A 21,456-nucleotide genomic window follows, 5' to 3' on the forward strand; every position below is an offset into this window, starting at 1 on the left:
GTATTGTTTGAGTCATGTGCACTCCGGGCTGTGTGCAGACTAAATGATCCCTGCGTGTTGACACTGACGGAAAAGGTGTGGCAATTTAAGACGCACACGCACACAAAGCCTTGTAACTGGAGGCTTACAAGACTCATCTATTTGTGTTCATCTAACACATCAACCCCTGATGCCCGTCGGTTAAGTAATAAACCTCGTCCCGGGACAGCTGTTAAGCATTCGTGGCTGCCTGTTTTTACAAGTGTAAAGGCAGCTCCTAGAAATAAACCAGGGGATATACAATATATTGATTATTAAGGACAATAAAAAGCACACTTAACACGCCCTTTTAACACGACAACAGCCTGATGACGGTGTAGAAAAATGGGCCGTGGGACGACGTCTCCCCGTGAACAATGAAGTGCAGTGGATGCAGGGATAGTGGTGATTTAACACAGTGTCGGTTAACATGACCGCAGTGTTTCCCAGCTGGCTGCGTGGAAAGGTCGGCTGCCCTTTTCACTGATCTTGGCGTCAGGCATGAGAAAGTATATGTCTCTGTGTGTGTGTGTGTGTTTATGTACGTGTGTATTCGTGTAGCCCCTGTTTATGCGGAGTTGACTTGATAGATTAATTGCTGCCTAAGTGATCTTGAATTATGTTTGTGTTGCTACGTAAATGCTACTTAATCTTGGTTTTAATGTGTGATATATTTCTAACAATTTTACTTTAAAACAGGTCAGTTTCAAAGCTTGAAAGCAAGACTGTGACTTTTGAGAGACACATTGTTCCTTTTACAAATTAAAAGTTTAATTCACAGGGAATAAAACGCAACATTGCTAAATTCAATACCCTTGTTGCTGCAACCTTAGTTGGTCTGGTATAATTACTAGCTTATGGAAGCTAACTTTAGGTAACTGTTGCTGTACAACAGACATTACTGAGACTTTATCTCTCTTGTGCTGATGTTGCTGTAGCTTAGCATTTTAGCAAGTAGCATTTTCCCTTGTATAGTGCGGCTTTAACGATATTACTCATCATCATCTGTGACTGATAACACTTGCTCAAAGATGTTTGCACATTCAGAAAGTGGGTTGCACTGCCGAGTGATGCTCTTCTTTGGGAATTATTCATTTCGCCTGCAGGTATATTTGCACACGTACAGTTTGTGCCTGTGATTGTCACGCAACATTCATTAGTAACGTGTAATATGTTTCTTGCCCTGGTAATTGAGGTTTAGAGAAGAGGTTGTTGTTATTGAAGCAGTTTAGGGTTCAAAGCTGCCATTTTGCATGCTGTGCGTGGTGAGGGGGTGAAGGCTGGGTGGTGGTGGTGGGGGCGGATTAGGTTTAACATTTGGTGGGTCGGGCAGCTCCATGTGATTGAGGATCTTCAAAAGACCAGGCCAGAATTTTAGAGAAGCTGGGCTTTGGTTTCAGATCTAAAGCAGAGGACGATTAAATAAGTGTGCAATTTGTCACATTTGAGCACCTTTGTCAGAATATCTTACACGGTCTGCAAAGTGTAGACATGTGAATGTAAAATGTTCAATGTAAATATGGACAATATGGCGTAAGATTCATCCTTTTTGGAGAGTATCATCTTGTAGCTGCAGTTTCTTTTTTTCTTTTTTTTTCATGCGCCAAAATTCAGAGTAAATGTAAACAATAGGAATCATCGATCATCTCTATAAACCTTAAGGAAGAAGATGGTGTTCGAGCAAAACATGGGACCAAAGCAAGAAGAGAACGATTCATTCGTGAAGGGGATGGTTGAGTGGCGACGTGAACGTGGTCTTCCCCCGATTTAATGGCGTATTTAGCTCGTTTGGCGTTTCAACAAACAAAGCCCTTCCTCTCTGTCTGCGAGGAACATCCAGTTCTCAAGTAATCTGCTCTGCTGCGTGATAGTTTTCTCAGAAACAGGGCCCCCGTTTAGCGAAAGCTCTACATAATTTACAGACGCACAAACTGTCCTGTTCTAGGTTAAATCGCCCGGACTCAAAAGCAGTAAAGCAAACACGAGCAGATCTCTCTCACACTCTACTTGTCACGTACGACGACATGATCTGTCATGTTTGGGGACAGTTTGCTGGATATTGCTTTGTTTATATAGCAAAATCAGAGGCGACCGGTGGCTATCTCAGAGCAAAGTGACTGCATTAATACAGGGATTTGTTTGGAAAGGAGGTTCAACATTTGCCTATCTCGCCAGTGCTTGCTTAAGTACTGCGGGGAGCACATGAATTTGAATTTTGCGATACTTCCGTTGCTGCTGGCTGGCTGTCCCGTGTTCTGTCCCAGTAACACATTCGCTTGAGGAAAGCCAGGCTTCAGAGAGAGTTTTGGGTTCACTCTTGGGGCTAATTGTGATAGAGTGTCGGAGCGAACGTGGAGCGAGTCGTAATGTCCCGGTTCTGTGGTGTTCAGCTCAACAGGCAAAGCCGTTTCCTTTCTCTGACTAGAACAGACTGTTCTGAGGAGTTCCTCATGAGCCAAACACAAAAAAAAGAAGACCAGAACTTAACCATTGCTGAGAGCTCTTCTTACATCTAAACGAAGCTGATGGGAAAAGACTGAGCTGAAAGCAGAGTGAATATTGGCGCTACTGTCATTCGGGTGGCCACAAACACAAATGATTGCTCTGCTCGATAGGTACATAGTCAAATGTTTGCCATATCAATTTCCCAGAGCTGAAAAGTGCACTCAGTCGAGTGCAGATCTCTGCCAGGTTTGTCCCACTGTCCCCTCCCAAAAGAAAGAAGAGTTGAATCTCTCTCAATTGTCCCTCCTGGCTCCCTTACTCTCAAGATGGCGGCGCGGAGCACACATGGGTGCTTTATTCATCTTGTATCGTGCCTGACTTTAGTTGATCATAAGATAAGAGGAGTGAGGAGTGTGCATGCAACGGACTGGCCAATAAAATAGGTTTTTTAAAAATTGTGAATCACCGCAACCACGAAAGGTCCTCGAGCATATAGTCGAAGAATCAGGCTGATGTGTCCAGTAGCATGTGAGACAGACATACAGATACTCACACTCGCGCACACACACAACCGAGCGCATGATCCCCTCCAAGCCTTGCGCCTGCCGGCGATAATGACCTCAAAATGAAAGGCCGGCGACGCATCGCCGCACTGACGCCATTCAGTTGCCCTGTTGACTTCCCCCAGAATTGGGACAGCTGTCTTCCGTCTCAATCAGGGGGCTTTAGGGCTGTGATCCGACCTAATGAGTCCCGTCACCAAACGGAGCAGACCCCGGGAGTATTTATAAAGCCACCGGTGAAGTTTTCCGCATGCATTTTCCATTGCGCTCCCTTTTTTTTTTTGTGCGGCCGACACTGACACGGCGGGTTCCTCATCATTATCGAGATCCTTCACCGCGGCGTCGGGCCAGTCCCACTTTCAACCGGACTCACTTGGGAGATAATGGGGCTTTGTTTAATGGTTTACCCTTCAGTGCCGGCGGTCACCGGCCATGCCGGAGAGCAGAGATCGGATTTAAACTCTTAACAAGCGCTGAGTCAATCAATGACCCGATTCCCTGGAATGGAGGCATTGTTAAGTCGCTAATCCCCATTGAGTGGCTATTGTTCTTTTATTTTCAATTTCTTTTTCAATATCGCCAAAGACATATTACCTACCTAACTCCAAATTGATGATTATGAGGAGCCAGTCACATCATTTTTTTAACTCACTGTCACACACCGGTATGTTTGAGATAATTCATTGCTTCGTAGGCAAACACGAGCAGCCAGTAAGCTGATTCATGCAGAAAGCGCCTGAGTAGGAGATGTAGGTCACTGTGCTCAGCTGTACAGTGTTTCCTGCTGTGAGTGTTCTACAGTAGCGGAGCCGTCTGCCCTCAACCAGCCCAGAGGGGACTATTGTTGTCCCGCTCCGCCTCACTTAAAGGTGTTGATCCCCCAAGCTGGCAACGCATGTGAGCTTGGCTGGTTAAGCCCTTTGTAATGGATGCACACAAGCTCGCAACACTACATGCCAATAGGCAGTAAAAAGCACAAAAACACATAGTGATATGTTAGTTTAATGTTGTCGGGTACAAACACAGTGGTGCTGAAGCGGTTAGTAGGCTGACAGAAAATTAATTTTCAACAATTTTGATCATCGTTTAAGTCATTTTTGGTGGAAAAATGCTAAACATTTGCTAATTTTTAGCTCGTCATGTGCAAGAATGGACTACTTTTCATTTTCAATATTGAAAGTTATGCTGAGAGGAAAAAACAAACAAGAGGCGGTTAACTAAATGCCTAAATACATTTATACGGTACATGTGTATCCGTTTTCAATAATATACTTTTAAAAGTGAGTCCCCAAATGAAACTTTGGGAAACACTGTTATAGACTTCACAATAAATGGATTTATTGCAACAATCCCTGTTAGTTGCATCCGTAAAAAACGCAGAATAAAAGGCGGATAGGGGTCACAGCTAATACCATAATACTCGCCACCTTAACACAGGAAGAAGCCAACGCCATGCCCTTCACAGAAGCCTAAAATTGCCTCTGTGGCTTTCTCGCTTTGCATGTTATTTCCCGGCTAATCACTCGTTACTGGAGCACTGAAAAGGTTACTTGTTGTGAGCTTGGGTAGATTTACCCCACGAAGGTTTAATCCGATATCTTTGTTTTTCAGTGTGAGGTTACCTGTGGAACACGTTTGATTATAGGCAAAAGGCTCTATATATATATTTGAGCGGGATTCAAAGTTGGATATTGGACGTGAGGAGCCGTCCCCTCTGATTTCAGGGACTTTCCCTCGGCGGAGGGCATGTGATGAGGGTGGCCTGGGCACGAGGGGCAAAGAGCAGTGTGGATTTCTAAGGTATGCTGTCCCCTCTCAAGTCCGTGTCCACCAACACTCTGTGCTCATAACAAGCTAATATACAAGTAGAGACCAAACAGGACAAGGAGACTCGGAAGCCAATGCGATTCAATGAAGAAACCATAAGGAAGCGTTGACTATGTGCTTTTCTTTCCGTCAGAAGTTTCACAGCTTCTTTCCGCTTCCCCTACATGGTTATATATAAGTTCTCTTATATAGTTACCAGGGTCGTTTTTCATTGATCAAACAAACAGCAGTTGAATTGCTTCGCCCCCCCCTTGTCTTGGTTGGGGGTGTGGTGCTGAGTTGACTGCTAATCCGTCTCAGCGCTGCTAACAGTAGCATGTCCGGACCCAACAGCTGGGTTCTCAGGAGCTACTTGGCCTCCCCTTGATCTGCTCCAAAATGGGCCCAGTTTGTATTACACATCAAAGGACCTGGTAGCAACAGAATTACTTTCATTCGCTTTCTCCTCCTGCTTCCCAAAGGTCAAAGGCCTGTAAATGGTCGAGGAACCCGAGGAACATGATTTTGTTTCTGCAGTGTTTCACATCAGAGGCCGTAGCTTTCAGTAGCTTGTTTTGACGTGAGATGCAGGCAGTTGGTAACCCTTTTTAGAAGTACCTCACTGCCACTGTTAATCCTCTGCATGGGTATTGCATCACTCGAGTAAACTCGGCTGCTTTCCTTTCTCCAGATTTGGACTCCGCGGATCGACTTTGCTATTGTCTGAAGCGTGGCACTTATTCTTAGCTTCCATGCTGGCGTCCATATTTAGGAGCACCAAGTTAAAAACAAAACAACCCCACAACCCATCAGAATCCTGTCACGCAGGAAGGTAAAAGACATACACGGGAAGCTGGCAGAGAGCCAAAGCTGCTGTCTGCTACAAATCGTTAGACCGAGACATTCCCATGCCAACACACTTACGGAAGTGTACAAAACCAATTGATCGCTTAGTGCCCGCTGAGCACACCGACACTGGCTGGTTTTGACAAACCTATTAGGTTTAAAGTTAGCAGTGAAAGTTTGAACAGGCTGCTCCTTCACATTAATGCCGTTTTAAATCTGACCGTGCACAAATCATACACCAAGCAAGAGCAGTGTGCAATATTTAGTTTCTTTTACTGCTCGTCTCCTCCGTAATTTTCCGCTTTCTTTTACGACAATGTACTTGTAATACGATGCTTCGTACTGTAAGCTATTTGGAACTGATACTTGGGTACCAAGTAGAGCTTTCATTCAAAATCCCCCCCGGGCTCGAGTTCGATCAGGTTTAACGGCAATTTCCGGAAATGTTATACAACATCTAATTTAGGGCAGTACGAATTTTAAGCCTCATTAATGATGTTGACATTCAAATCTAAATACAAATTTGAATGCTGCGCTGTTTTTTTTTTTTTTTTTCTTGTTTTTTTTGTCTGTCCATTCTGTTAAAACCCAGCAGGCTATATTTCTGCACAGCTGTGATAAGTGTGATAAGTGTTTGTCCTATATTCATTCTGCAGCGGCGCAGCGTTTCACAGACTGTGGGGTATTCAGGCAGGCTTCATTTTACTTATGTAGACCAGAGCAGCTCTCCACACAGAAAAGATGCAGATGAAGTGAAGATAACGTTGTCGGTGCTGGTTACAAACAGGCTTTAGTAGTGAAAAGAAGCCTGTTATACTTTTTCTAGGATGAGATTCCATTGTTGGCAGCGGAGGATTGTTTTGACTCATGTGATCCAAACATTTCTCCAGAGCGTTGTGAAAGGGAAAGTTGATGTTTTGTTCCCGATCTAAGCTCTAGTACCAAGTCGATGCTATAAAATCAGATCGGTACCATACTTTTGTACGGTACAATAGGGACTGGGCTCATCAGGGCTCAAGAGTAACGGCGTACCATCATCCTTGGGATGATATAACATTTTTCCGATAACGCTACATTGTGAACAACAAATGCATGTTGAAATCGGCCAGAGGAGAGACTCAAACAACTCGAACATTATTCGAACAAAATGGATTCAAATTGAGGTGCTTTTCAAAATAAAATATTTCAATGCCATGAATTCAACGGTATCAAATGATTCCAGCTTTTATGTGCTTCCATACACATCTGGGTCCAATTTTGTGTTACTCTCTTCTCCATTTTGTTTTTGTTTAACCAATTAGTGTTGAGGTCAGGGAACACAGGGTACCAATCCCTTAAAGAGATGCTTCTCAGAAGTCCAGTGGGAAAGTCTCAACCCTCAGCTGTCTTGTCCCGAGGCAATGACAGAGACGAGGAACACTTAATCCCAGTCGGGGATATCGAGGCTGCAGACTAAAACGTTTTTACTTTGCCTCGTAATCACTGATGTTCATGAGTTGTGCAAGAACATTGGATCCCATTACTACGTGGCCAATGCATGTTAAGTCCTCATCATGCTTTTCATTGTTCATTGTTAACTTTTTAAAGTCTAGCATGTGATCTCGGCCCTCTTGCTCCCCGTCTCGCTTTCCATAGACATTCAATCTATTAACCTCCCATCCAGCGGGGCATGTCGGCGGCCGAGCGAGCTAATTAAACGAGCGCTCCGCTTGTCTTTTCATCCTCTCTCCTCCCGCTTCTCTTCCCCGGGCCGGCCACATACATCTCGTGTTCGGTGCTGTTATTCAAACATTCCTGGGACGCCCGGGCGCAAAGAACGTCTCCTTTTCTGGACATTTTTTAGATCAGACTTTGGTGGGCCTCCACACGTTTTGCTCTATTTGTCCCCCCCCCCTCCCCGCTTTTTAAGCTGTGGCCTAAGCAGAGGATTACTGATGCCCGTTAAGGTGGTTTAGATGGGTGAGGAACACCCTGTTTAAGTGGAAATGACTGTGTTCAAACAGATCAAAGACACAGAGATACCTATCCCCGATTGAATACATGACAGGGAAGTAGAAGGCTTTTATTTGTTTAGGGCAGATGCAGTGCAAACAAAGCAGGAAACCACCCGTAGAAAGGTTGTCCCAAACTCTACAGTGTCCGGTCATCGCAATAAAGATGCAGCAAGACTTTAAAGGGCCGTGGAGCCTAAATGAATGAGTCAGACCTTTTTTTTTATTCACGCCCTGAAAATCCCCACTAGTTGCCTTCCTAATACGGCTGTTGCCAGAGCGGATCCAGCTGCACCTCCGACTGTATTGTTTGCATAATCAATTGTTTCCAACACTCGGCGGATTGCGACATGGATAATACGGTTCAGGGTTTAGTCGAGACATGTTGAACGTCTGGAGCTTAGTCCGTCGTGAGGTTTTGCAAGACTTTGTTTTGTCTGGAATGGGGACTCTGCCTCTGTGTAGGTGGCTCTCAGGAAATATGGACGATAGATGGATGGATGTCTTTTTTTTCCGTGTGTGTAGCGCACTGCTTTTTGTGTTTGCAGTTCCACATTCTTCTGACATGCCCCTAGGGAGTTAGACAGCTCACCGGTACACACCTCTCTCTCTCTCTCTCTCTCTCTCTCTCTCTCTCTCTCTCTCTCTCTCTCTCCCTCTCTCTTAACGCTCTGCACTAGCTGGTGGCATTTGTAGGCGGCTAATGATATTTGTGTCTTATTAATGGCTGCTGATGAGCTGAAATGGTAGACTCTCCAGAAGCTTTATTTACTTGCTTTAATACTGACCTGTCAGCTTGATTTATGACACTGGCATATGGGCGCTGGTGACAGGGCACAAGTCTGGTACACATTGACATCACATCCCCCCTCCTCCCCCTCCCTAATTAGTGTATTGAATGCCACGCAATTAGGATTTTTTCTTTGCTTCATTTACAAGACACTCAGACGTGTCACAAGATGCGGTCAGACTTGTTGGTTGGCCCTGGAGCAAAGGCTGTAACTAACTTATGGCTGCTGATAGCATCAATGAAAAGCAGGAATTTCTAAGAATGCACTTAACATCTCACTTATCACATATGGTAAGCGCGCGTACATCGTAAATGCGTGAAAGCTGAGAGGAGTTTGGCACGGTGACAGCGGATCTGATGAGTCGCTGACACGGCATGACACGGCGTGGTAATATATTGTGTTTGACATCCAAGCAGGAGGTCGCCTCAACCTTTAGCCCCAGTTGTTACGTCGGGGTCGAGGAGTCATGAAGTCAAAAAAGGTTGAGTGGCTGCGTTGCCGAAGTGTCCCTGAGCAAAGCAAGAGTCCCCAGTCCTGGAGTCGACTTTAAACTTTGACTAGCCTGCACGGGACAAGAGAAAGCCGGCTACTATAGCACATTGTCTGAGATATGGTTACTGTCAGGAGGCTGAAATACGAAGACACTCCTCTGTGTGTAAGTGAGCTCACTCTCATCCGTTTTTAGTATGTGGAGTGTTTGCTGACATGTCCGCCGGTCTGCTTCCTGCATGACTTCATCCTGGTCTGCGAGTCGAGTCCGCCGCCACCTGTACTGCCATCTTAGTGTGTGTGAGTAGGCGCCGTATGTGTGTGGGCAAGGTGTGCGTGTTCGGTGTCTTTGCCGTGACATCTGTGTCTGCACTCGAGAAAGAGAGGGAGACTGTGTGTGTGTGTGTGTGTGTGTGTGTGTGTGTGTGTGTGTGTGTGTGTGTGTGTGTGTGTGTGTGTGTGTGTGTGTGTGTGTGTGTGTGTGTGTGTGTGTGTGTGTGTGTGTGTGTGTGTGTGTGTGTGTGTGTGTGTGTGTGTGTGTGGCAGGAAATAGCCGAGGACATCTTGAGCAGTTTGCGGGTAAGAAGAAGCAGTGTTTTAGTGGGTATTTACAGAAGTATGATGGTGTATATGTGGGATTGACTAAAAATAAATTGTGAATGTTCGTTGTATTGAAGGTACGTGTCGCCCAGTGCAATGGTTTATCTCATTGGTGTGTTTTTATCTGAGGTCTATAGCACAGAGAAACACTTAAGGTAATATAAAATACAGCTCTGTGATCAGAATACACACCCGTACTGTCACTTCTATCATATTACCCCATCAAACCTTCGTGAGGACGTCGTTCTCTAACATTTTGAACACGCCACACACTGCGGTGGGGTTAGCGAGCTAGGTCTGCCGTATGGATTCAGTTGAATAAACATCACGTCCACGTGTCTCAAGGGATCAGGTTCAAGGAACTCCCCCAAAAACATCCCCCTAAACACATCAGACACACTCTCCTCTTTGTCTGCTTCTCCTGTCACCGACTTAACAGCTTTTCTGCTAAAATGAAGACGGTGCCGTCTTAACGGCATGCATATATTGTGCAAAAATAATTTTTTTGAAGTGCTGGGATTCACTTTAAAGACTGCAGCTGACAGCTAAAACGCTTTTGTTATCGGATTCTTTTGAACAAAACCTGCCTGTGACAGCTTGCACGCATTTTTTTGAGTTGTGGCAATGTGAATTACTGGTACGACTGCTTGCTGTGTGTGCGCGTGGGTACTTAACATCTGCGTGTGTGTGTGTGTGTGTGCGTGTGTGAGAGAGAGTAAGGGAGACCTCTGCCATTGTTGAGTTTTTACATCCTGACGGGTTAAAAATAACCCAGTGCTTTCCAATTTTGGGACCGCTTCTCACAGCTGTTTTGATTTTGCGTGCGTCCCCCTGGAATGCTCGGGGTCACCGATGGCCACTTCCTGTCGCATGGTTCCTGATTGTAGTGCTCGCAACTGTCCCTATGAACATACTCGAAAAATAGGACACCTGGGAAGGAAAGGCTTGTGCTGTCATCTTTCTGAATCTCACACTAGGTGGCCCAGCCTAAATACTGTCGGTGAATGACAGCGTTTTTTTTTTGTCTTTTTCTTCTTTTATCTTCGAATGAGCTGTTTCCTCGACGAGCTTCAGAAGATAAGCTGGTTCATGAAGGGTTCTGCACACATGCAGAACAGATTTAGGCCACCAGTATAGAAAGAAATGACAAAGAAAAAAAAAAAAGATCAACATCATAGAAATGTGTTTTGTAAAAGTATGCCTTTATCAATTCTGATGTCTCCGCAAAACAAAGAAAGTTAAAAGGATGTGCAGCCATCTGTGTTTGTTTGCGTGTATGTAAAACACAAGTGAAGTATTTGAGTTTCGTGCTTATTTAAATAAGCAAACAGCCAAATAGATATGCATGCTATGCAAACAGCAGGCTATGTAAACTGCACTTCCCACCTAAGCAAATGCATTATCTAACTCTCAAGTATCGGATGCTTTTTGAGCTGACAGACAGACGGACACTGCTGAAATGCGGCTGACTGAGAGCCTTATCGTGTTGATACTCTTTCCTGTCACTGATAGATACACATTGAGCGTCGTCTAGCGCGGTTAGCTCAAAGAGGTTTGTTGAAAATGAAGTGTCAGCAATGTTTTGTGTTTCACAAATTTTGTAGTGCGCGTTGTTTGGAGGAATTACGGTAATGTAACATTTTGGTGGAGCTCAAACAGGCAGCCTGGTGCACACAGGAAGTAGTATGACCCGTAATTGCAGCAGCTTAGTCAAAACACAAGTGAAATATTTAGTTCAGTGCCACCGCATCGTTATGTTAACAAGTGTGTATTTGAAAGCCACTGTGGTCCCACCCACTTTAAACAAACTACTGTGACACAAAAACAAATGTTTTATCCAACCTCTGGCACTGTATCCATGTTAGGCTCAGTCCAGATGCCGCCCTTTGCCAACGCTGGTTTCTCCTTTTTGACACGGACATCCACCCCAGTGTCCTCTCATCCAAACTTAGCCCGGGCACACGTCCAATCAGATGTCTCCTTTTGCTTTATCTGCGGATTGCCAAAGTGGCAACTGTATAAGTAACGTGTCAAGTCTTGTTTCGGTAAACAGATCTGACATCGAAAATGCCACACGGTCACTAAACTGTACATGCTTATGGGCTTTTTTGTAGTATTTAACCTAGCCTAGCATAAAGACTGGAAACTGCTGAACAGCTAGTCTGAGCTTTAGAAGTGCTGCTGGCCATTTTCTCAACATATGGACAGAGCCAGGCTAGCTGTTTCCAGTCTTTATGCTAAGCTAAGCTAAGCTAACCAGCTGCTGGCTCCAGCTTCATATTTACCGTACATACGCGGAAGTGGTATCAATCCTCTTATTTAACTCTCAAAGTATTCCCTCAAAGTGGCAAACTTTTAAACTCGTGTTTCAACAGCGTATTAATTGTACATTTTCCACATTTTTATTTTTATCTTTCAGGAAATATACGGAGCATTTGTAGTGGTTTGCCCAGATGAAAATAAATGAATAATTTGTGCATCCAAAAGCATATGTGACAACTACAAGACAATTAGACTTTTAATTGTCCCTTGTTCCCATTTTTTGGCGTGTTCTGGTGGCTTTTCTGTCGTCCTTTTAGCGCCACTGATGGAGAGGCACTACTCATTGCCAGAGCCTGATCCATGTGTTTGGCTGTAGTTGCGTCTCCCTCGGCCGCTGTGTGCGGCTTTGTGTTTGTTCCGAAGCTGTTGCCAAATGGGGAGAATCGTTATTTGTCGGGCTTGGACAAGGCCTTTGCTCTGCTTGGATTACCATTAATAGGCACTTATAGGTTTAAGAAATCGTTTCTGTCATTTTGTATGCAAGTTTATGGAGTGATATATATTTAAGATTGTGACTTCAATCTTTAAAAAAATGTGGCTTTGAGTTTATATGTGTGTGTGTGTGTGTGTGTGTGTGTGTGTGTGTGTGTGTGTGTGTGTGTGTGTGTGTGTGTGTGTGTGTGTGTGTGTGTGTGTGTGTGTGTGTGTGTGTGTGTGTGTGTGTGTGTGTGTGTGTGTGTGTGTTGTGGCTCCATTGAGACAGTTTGGCACCTGGCCAGCTCAAACTGCCCATCGCTAGGAAGGCTGGAAGTAATGGGCTCATTTCCCCAGTGGGACGGGAGGGTGAATGAATAAAAACAAGGGGGGGGGGTTATGACTGGGGACGCTGCAGGAATGACAACAGCACACGGGAGTCCATCAGGAGCGCTGAGCGGACTGCTGCTGCGAAAGGATGAAAGTTGCAGTTCATCAAGTTGCAGCAGTTCCTTGGATGGTGCTTTGAATTACCATCTGTGATAAAGATCATTTTAAAGTGGACTGGTAACACCTGTATCTGTTAGATAATGCTGTAACTAAAACTGACACAAAGAGGAGGAACATGCTCTAATCTGTTTTGCACCTGACACAGACTAATTAGACATGGGATCATTGTTTATTAAGCGTCTTCTGGCTGTTTGTTAGCCCTCGTCTCTGACCTTGAACTTGTCCCCCCCTGTAGACCCCTGTCTCATAGTGATGCCGCCATGCATAGGCGAGGAGGACCGCTTCAGCCTGGATGCTCTGCGGCACATCCACAAACAGCTGGACGACGACAACGACGGGGGAATAGAAGTCAACGAGAGCGTGGAGGTGAGCTTTGTGGATTTACATTCAAGATTTGGGACGTTAAGGATTCGTTTTTTGTAATTATCTTGTAAGACGAGGTGTAATAACATCTTTATGACTGTTGAGTTTGAACGCTGTTACTGAAATTTGACTGTCTCTCATGCCGTGGTTCTCATATTGTGGATATTTGACCGAGAGTGGTAGAAACTGACAACCGAGTTCACTCTGAGCCACCGTGGCCCCTGTGTCTCTTGGTAAGCAACAAGCTCCTATGTTCAGAACACACCACTAGGGGCCATGGTCACATTCTGTGTGTGTCTGTGTGTTGGCAGGAGTCATTTTTGAACTGGCTGGTGTGAGAAACGGTAATACCCTTACAGCCCTTCGGCGGCCCCTCGGTAGACGCCGTATGAGACCCCTGAGGGCTGCAGTGTTAGAACTGGCCCTCAGCCCACATCAAGGCGATGCACGTCTGCGCGTGTATATCACTGTTGCCTGTATCTACTCTAAATGTACACGGAGTTTTGTCTTTATAAGGGCAATGAGCAGTGTCTGTTTCTTTCCAGCAGTTGTTTTTGGCCGCCGCTCGTTACTCAGGATTTCCAAGCTTCTTCTTTGGGCTACGGCGGTGGGCGGAGCCATGTTTCATAGCATGACGGGCGCTCCTTTAACCAAATCAGTGGCTGTCTATCAGTTAGTTTTATGAAAGACGGACATTGTTGTGTGACAGGGGAGTGTGTTACTGAAACAAGTGGATCCCCCCCCCCCCCCCCCCCCCCCCCCCTTGCTTGAAACCTTACACTCAGCCAACAAAGACCTTGCTGGCACTTCCTGCTTTTCCTTCTCGTGTTCTGCCCCCCTGACACCCTTTTATCACAGAATCTGAGAGGATGACTAAGATGAGAGGATGCTCGTATTTGTAATGTTATAGCCGTGTGTCAGGATATCCAGTTCTTCATGACGTGCATTTCAGAGATGCTTAAGCTGGTGGTGAAGATGCCACGAGGTCAGTGGCGATATATGGTGACGACGACAGCAGCAAAGAAAATGATTTATGAAGATTTTGCGCAAAATATAAGATTTAAAAGCCAATTAGACGGACGGTGAAAAGGACAGGCTTCTCTTTATCTGTTTTTTGAAAACTGGACAATGCTAGACATTCATTAATTCATGCATTGAGCCGATATTCATAGATAGCAGCGTCTGTGACGCAGTATAAAGTAGTTTGTCTTTGCAATGTAACTTCAAAAGACAGCTGACTGTAACCAAATAGAAAGTGGCCTTATCACCGAGTTACCTGGTAGCGCTGAAGCGTAAAAATTTGTTTTTCCCTTAAAAGTCCTCTGTAACTTAACAGCGATCAGTGTTGCTCAGCTACAGGGAAATGAACCCCTCACGGACGTATTAATACCTACCTTTAATACCTACGGTTTATATCGCCACACACACACAGATAACACGTACACACAGATCATTTACAGGCTGCTGACACAAGATTCATCGGTCACCACAGCATCTATCCGGAGCATTTTTCATTTTGAAGTTCCCTATTGATACACCCTGATTAACAGTAACCGCTTCACCTTTGTGTGTTGCTGTTGGTGATAATGGGCCACCCACCACGAACACAAAGAGAGCACCTATTACGTGTGCTTGGATGTATTGACTCATTGGAGAGCAAACAAGGAAGTGATGAGGCCAACAAGTACCTCGGCACCCTTTACAAGTATTCACCGACGTGTCACGTCAGTTTTTTTTTCGTGACTAATAGTTATCAGTCTAGAAATAGCTCTCTAGTGAAGCAGACATATTTTTTTTTTAGTCAGAATCAGTTGGCATGATGAAGGTAAAAGGGTTGTTAGTAGGTGGCTTTACCAGAACCGCCATGCACTCTCATGATTATATATGAGTGGCGTGAAATAAAGTGTATTTATAATCCGTGCCCAGAAATGTACCAGGAAGTGATTTTCTTCCTGTGAAGTTGGTCTCAGATCAAAACTGTCAAATCCTTCTCCCCCTGCCTGTCTACATCAGCCTAAATAAACACAAACCAGAAACCCGGACCTCTTTACGACGGTCTATTTATAGTCTCAAAATCAAAAGTAATCACCACTTTTTTTTTCCTTCTTTTTAAACTCCCTGTGCTCGACTACCGTGGAAGAATTTCATTAGGAATCAAATCCTGTTAAACATAATCCTGCCTCTGATTACTCCGAGTCTGGGAGTCGCCAAGGGTTTTCGAATGACATCGAGGGGAGGGGGGGGCTGGTCTGTTGCTGAGCACAGTCACCAGGGACGGCAGGTGCCCCATGTCCTCGGGGGTGCTGGGCCTGCGTGCTGCCTGTCTGCCAAGGAGACGCTCGGCTGGATCGTGTTGCATCACTTTGAAATTGCAAGAACCCAACCCATGTCACAGCAGGGGCCACTGCCTTTGTGTGTGTGTGTGTGTGTGTGTGTGTGTGTGTGTGTGTACTTTAATAGTTCTTGACAGGCCATGCATAACAACTTGGTGGAAGAATGAGGCTTACGTGTGAGTTCTACATCTGTGGATTCATACTGTATGAATGACTTGCGTCTCGGCGGGTGTGAACAGAAGAAACTCGAGGAGCGTCTCGGTCGTATCTATAGAGAGGAGGTTCAAGAAGTTGTTTATCGACTCGTCTAGCGGGAACATTCAAGTTCAGCCAACAGTCACAGTTTATTCATGAAGTACTGCTTTTAATTGAGATGTAGGACCTTAAGCAATACGGGGGTTGGTCCAAGTAAATACTTTCTGTGAGCACTGTCAACCAAACACCATTGGTCTGAATTGCAGCTGAGGGCAAAACGATGATAAAGACATTTAACAACTGTTACAGCTGTTAAATCAATAAGCTGTAAAGACACATTCTGCTTATTTCATCCATAGTCTGAAAACTTCATATATCTGGATGTATACCAATACTGAAATATAAAAATTACAAGTACTGTGATGGATGATTTTAGGGCGAAGTAACATGTCTCGCTGAAAACTGTTGGGAAAGCACGAGGAAGATCTTCTGAGTGATGGTTTCACAGTAGATTCGGTTGTCATGTGTGATAAATCAGTCATGCTGCAAACAGTTCACACGTTTCATAAATCACATGCAAGCACAACATACTTCTTTGTCCCAAATTTGTGAATTAATTTACGATTAATCAATCTAATAACCGACTTCTTGCAGTTGTAGCTTACTAACAGGTTTGATTAATGTGCTGTTGAGCAAAAACAAAAATATATAATTTTGGGCTTATGATGGATGTAATAACTCTCAGTAAGCTAGATGAGTAGACGTGCACAGATGGAGCGATGCAGTAGATATCAGGGCTCGATAGAGTCACAGTCGACAGTTGAACGTTTTTTTTTTATTCCCTCCACAATCGAATATTAATTTACACATTCGTTTTTTTCTGCTTCTTTTTATTTTACTATTCGAATAAATATTGAAATGTAGAATATTCGTCGACGGCCTTAGTCGACTGTTGGAGAGAGAGAGCAGAGGCTCGTTGGACGAGTCTCGAAACTCAGCCAGCTCCCCTGCAATCTGGAATCCGATAGGAACACGTGTGTCTTTGTTTGCTGCTGTGTGTCGCACCCCGTCTGTGCTCGGCCTCTGTCTAGAATACGAGTCGGTATTGTTGTCTTTTCGGGACTGATTGTCGGGTCTCCAGGCAGAGTTGAGGCTCTCTATCCCATCGTCATGGTTACAATACTCTCTATCAATCAAACAAAGTGTCAAAGTTTTTTTTTTTTGAAGTTGAATTTCTGACATTTAAGACTCTTGACATGTCAGTAGGCGACGTACCATGGTTGTAATTATCACAGCTCACCACAGAGAGTCTGCAAGGCTCCCACACAAAGACCTGTCTTGATATGCGCTGCTCACCACATATTCCACAAAGCTGTCTTTGACTGTATGCAAAGCTGCTCCGCCGGTCTGCCCGCAAATAGACGTTTTATAATGAGATGGCATCGCTTTACACCGATTACATTTACTTTTAATACTCCTATCATTGTTTTCAGGACGGGAATCTTTCTTTAACAAGTGCAAAAATAGGTTTCTTTAATTGCCATAAAGATGATTTCTCATTCATCAGGTCCTGTTCTTCTTCATGTTTGCATCTCTGCCAGCAGGACTTCATTTCTGATGAATACAGTGAGCATTAAAGGCTCTGCAGGACATTTGTTTGGACTATATTGGACACACTGTGGTCCCTCCGGTGACTCAGCAGGCAGTTGGGTCCTTTAGTTGGTTCCAGTGAGAAAAACCTCATTTGCATTTGTATTGAGTAAGAAGAGGACGAATGAAAAAAAGAAGAAGTTTTCAGGCCCCGGAGACTATTTGTCCTCCACTGATGTGGTGAAAGAGCTTTTCAGACCCATATAGGACCTCTAAAAAAACCCTTTTTAACATATCTCAACACCTATTGGATGGATTGCCTTGACTGCCATGTGTGGCTTTGAGTGAGATGTTGCAGCAAGTACTGGATGGATTGCCATGAAATATTTTGTCGTGGACACCGATTTGGCTGTCAAGGGTCACGTGCAGGTTGATTGTGTGTTTTAATATCCTGCGTCACGCATGATCAGGCTTGTGTGTGTGTGTGTGAAGGTTGATTTAGACTGCTGATAAAAGCATTTTAAATCACCACTTTGGCACTCCCTTATGCCACAGCCTGGATATTTAGCCAAATGAAGGAAGGGAGATCTTCTGACATGGCATGAATTATACCGACACGGAACAAACGCATACGTTTTCACCCTTTTCACCGTGTCCAGAAATCCAGTGGATGCGAGCAACGTCCAAAAATGATTTCTTGACTCTGACAACTTCATCCCTTCCCATCTCTAGAACATGTGATTAGAATGTACGTACGAGTGCGTGTGCCAGAAGTGAATCTCACAGAGGGAGATTTGTTGTTTCAGTGCCGTTCTGTTGCCTCTCAACACCAGACTGCCATTATGTATTCAATGTCAACCTCACAGCACTCCCTCAGACTCTTTGTCCACACAGTACAGATGTGCGAGAGCACCGGTGAATGCATCGTATTGTTATGTCCTGATGAATGCGGCTGTCCAAGATGTGTCTTCAGATGTTTTTAGGACTATTTCAAAGGCATCTCATGCAGTCGAAGCACTGACGGTTAACGTCTCGTCTTAACGCAGGCACGCGACATTTTTCCAGCTGTGTTGGAATCTGCGTGCGCTGATCTATCAAGTCAGACGTGAAGCTCATTGATCTGTGACTATTTTGATTCGTAATGATGTGAAATGTCAAAACACCCTCAGCTGCGACTGCAGCATTCAGTTTTACACGATTCAAACTTCTGTCGTCGTTTCTTTCTTGCTGCTGATTTTTTTTTTCTCCTCTTAACAGCTCTGAGTTTGTAGCACCTTTTGTTGTTTTGCTGCTGACACGAGCAGGCAGTACATGTTAGCGCTACAAGATCGCACATTCAGCTCCCCACTGGTTACACCTTGGATGAAAACTCAGGATTTTTTAAAATCCCTCTGTGAATTTACGCTTTCGCTGAAGGCATCTTAACGAGTCATTCTACCAGCTAAGCTTCTCTTAATGTCCCCGAGCAACAATTAGGACTCTATTATAACTTATTTTTGCCTCTCCTAATGCAGTTGTATCTCCATCTAAAGTGTATTCTTGACCAGTGTTCATGGGAAACACAGACTGGATGCTAACTTTGCGATACAGATAATGTAGCTTAAGCTGTTACCCATCAGCAGGATAGCATATGATACTTCACTGCAGTGATATCAAAGGCTAATTAGTTATCTAAGGCATGAAGGGAGTGTAAATTAGACAGGAGGTGTTAAGTTTTTAGTTTATGCCAAGGCCACACACACACACACACACACACACACACACACACACACACACACACACACACACGTCCTTTCCCATGTTGTTGTTGCTGCTGTTCTGGCAATTCCTTGGTGGGTTTGCTGTTTTATCTGCAGGGGCATTTGGTTCTGAGCTACCAAAGCAGACCAGCCGGAAACTGAAAGCGCGCACACACACACACACACACACACACACACACACACACACACACACAGGTGGAAGTGGTGCCTCTGCCATGGGTCTCTTTCTCGTTTCGAAGTCCCTAAAAGGAAGAAAGGAGAGCGAAAAAAATAAAGCGTGCGTGTGATCCAAAGCCAGACTTTTAGGCAAAGCCAACTTTTTACAGCTCTCTGTCAAAACCACACATGGACATACACGGGCGAGCACAGCCGTCTGTATCTCCCCCAGAGTTCTTAGTAAAAAAACATTTTACAGCTAGGCTAGGCAATTTATTTTAAAGCATTGTTTTTGCTATATTTGTTGAAATTATCTTTACTTCCCTGCAGCAATCAATGACACAAACATGCTGTGGCTGTCCTAGGACTGTAATGATTGGTCGGCCTAATTGCCTATTTACCCACCTGCCCAACTTACCTGCATCCACTCTGCCAGTGCACTCATCGTGCGTGACTTCCACACGGCTAGGCAGGCAGAATTTCCCAACACTAGCATGTTAGCTTGACAGCTGTGCGTTCTCAACAGCCACGTTCACTGTGTGTGTTCATTGGGATTATGTTGGGGGGTTTCTTGCATGTGAATGAGACATGGGTTAGTTGGATGCTGTTAGCAATGACAACGATGTTCTTCGGTCCTCTCCCCAACGCTGTTTCGTGGACTCGGCAGTCAGGCAGTGCGCTTTCATGTGTTTTGGCTTTGGAGGGAGGCCTCATGGGAGCGAGTGGGATTTTACCGGTTCGATGCTTTTCAAAATCTACTTTACTCCTGCTGGGGTTTTCTTTCTTCCAATGTTGTCTCCCCCCCAGCTTCAAAATGCTGTTAACCAACAAATCTATACGTTTTGTGATGTTTCTGAAAAGCCTCGGGGAAACTCAACTCTGCCTTTCTTTATATCCTAGTTTATAATAGAAGACATGAAGCAGCAGCAAACCAACAAGCACAGCAACCTGCACCATGAAGACCAGCACATCACCGTGGAGGAGCTGTGGAAGGGCTGGAAGACCTCTGAAGGTAAAGCAAACGTTTGTCTTTGCTCCTACAAAAGAGCTGGCTGTACACCGATGACATGACCTCACGTCAAACTACTCAGGACTGTTGCTACAATGGAGAGAACAGGGAACAGATTCAGGCCAAAGTGATCAGACCCTTAAGTTGAGCCCCACTCAACCCATATACTACCTATATAGTAGTTAAAAGCGTGCACTATTCATCTGTTACTCTGTTAGTTGCTCTTGATGAAAGCGTCGGCTAAGTGCTCAGCAGTAAAGTAATGGTTTCCCTTTCTTCTCTCCTGGTCCAGTCCACAACTGGACCGTGGAGGACTCGGTGCAGTGGCTGAAGGAGTCGGTGGAGCTGCCGCAGTACGAGAAGAACTTCCGGGACTTCCGGGTCACGGGGAACACTTTACCTCGGTTGGTATATCGCTCACAGGGAGCAGTTAAATGCATCCCTTGTTCTCCGATAGAAATACGGATAATAAGACGAGAATCATTATTATTATTATTGTCGTTCTGCAGTTGCAGAGCAGATACTACAAGTGCTTCGTGTAACTTCTTTGCCTCTAATTAAGACGTTGTGCTGTGCCATTGGTGAGCAGGGAATTGTGTTTATGAACAGCAGCACTATTAAGATCTTTGTTACAAAACTCAAAGGCACCTTTAGATTTCATTATTCTGTTTAATGCTGCCCTCTGCTGGTCAAAACAGGCAACACAGGGGAAAAAAGAGAGGCGTCTTTGTTCCTCGTTTTATAAGAAAAGGTTCCTCACACACTTGCATGATTTTAAATGCAACCATTATAACCTGTAAATGCTTTTTTTTTTAATTCAGAGTGACTTTTCTACTGTGTAGTTTCCTAAAATGTCATAATTTAGTCTTTTAAAGCACACAGCATATATCCAAAATTCCTAGTAAAAGTGAAACTGTCCACAAAGTAATCTCAGTTACTGAGAAGATTCACAGAAGAAAGTCAGACGTTAGTGAGACACTTGTGGAATGTGACTCACTGCATGTACGGCATGAGTAGACAGAGGGGTGGGCGGTGGGGTTCATGTTACGCCTCTGGGCTGATGGGCGCTGACTCATGAAAGTGATGTCACTGCACAGGGTTACAGTTTCCACGGGCTGCCATGTTGTCTGAGCCTTTAAGATGGTGGTGGTGGTGGTGGTGGTGAGACTTAAGTGACAGCGGTAAAGAATTCATTTTTCATAACTCATTCAATCACTGAGCTTTTTGTCGAGCGGGCAGCATAATAATATTCTCT

The 21,456-nt window shown here is 44.6% G+C and overlaps 1 protein-coding gene across 1 annotated transcript in view; it reads left to right on the forward strand.

Annotated features, from left to right (window-relative positions):
• The window catches only part of stim2b (stromal interaction molecule 2b), a 31,078-nt gene that overhangs the window by 3,229 nt on the left and 6,393 nt on the right, over positions 1-21,456 (forward strand). The window contains exons 2-4 of the mRNA XM_076092694.1: positions 13,031-13,161; positions 20,093-20,204; positions 20,494-20,605. Coding sequence (XP_075948809.1) covers positions 13,031-13,161; positions 20,093-20,204; positions 20,494-20,605 — 355 coding nt within the window. The remainder of the gene's footprint in view (positions 1-13,030; positions 13,162-20,092; positions 20,205-20,493; positions 20,606-21,456) is intronic.

The sequence above is a fragment of the Anarhichas minor genome, unplaced genomic scaffold (genome assembly GCF_050575085.1).
Source record: "Anarhichas minor isolate MPS153535 unplaced genomic scaffold, ASM5057508v1 ptg000016l, whole genome shotgun sequence".
NCBI classification, from domain to species: Eukaryota; Metazoa; Chordata; class Actinopteri; order Perciformes; family Anarhichadidae; genus Anarhichas; species Anarhichas minor.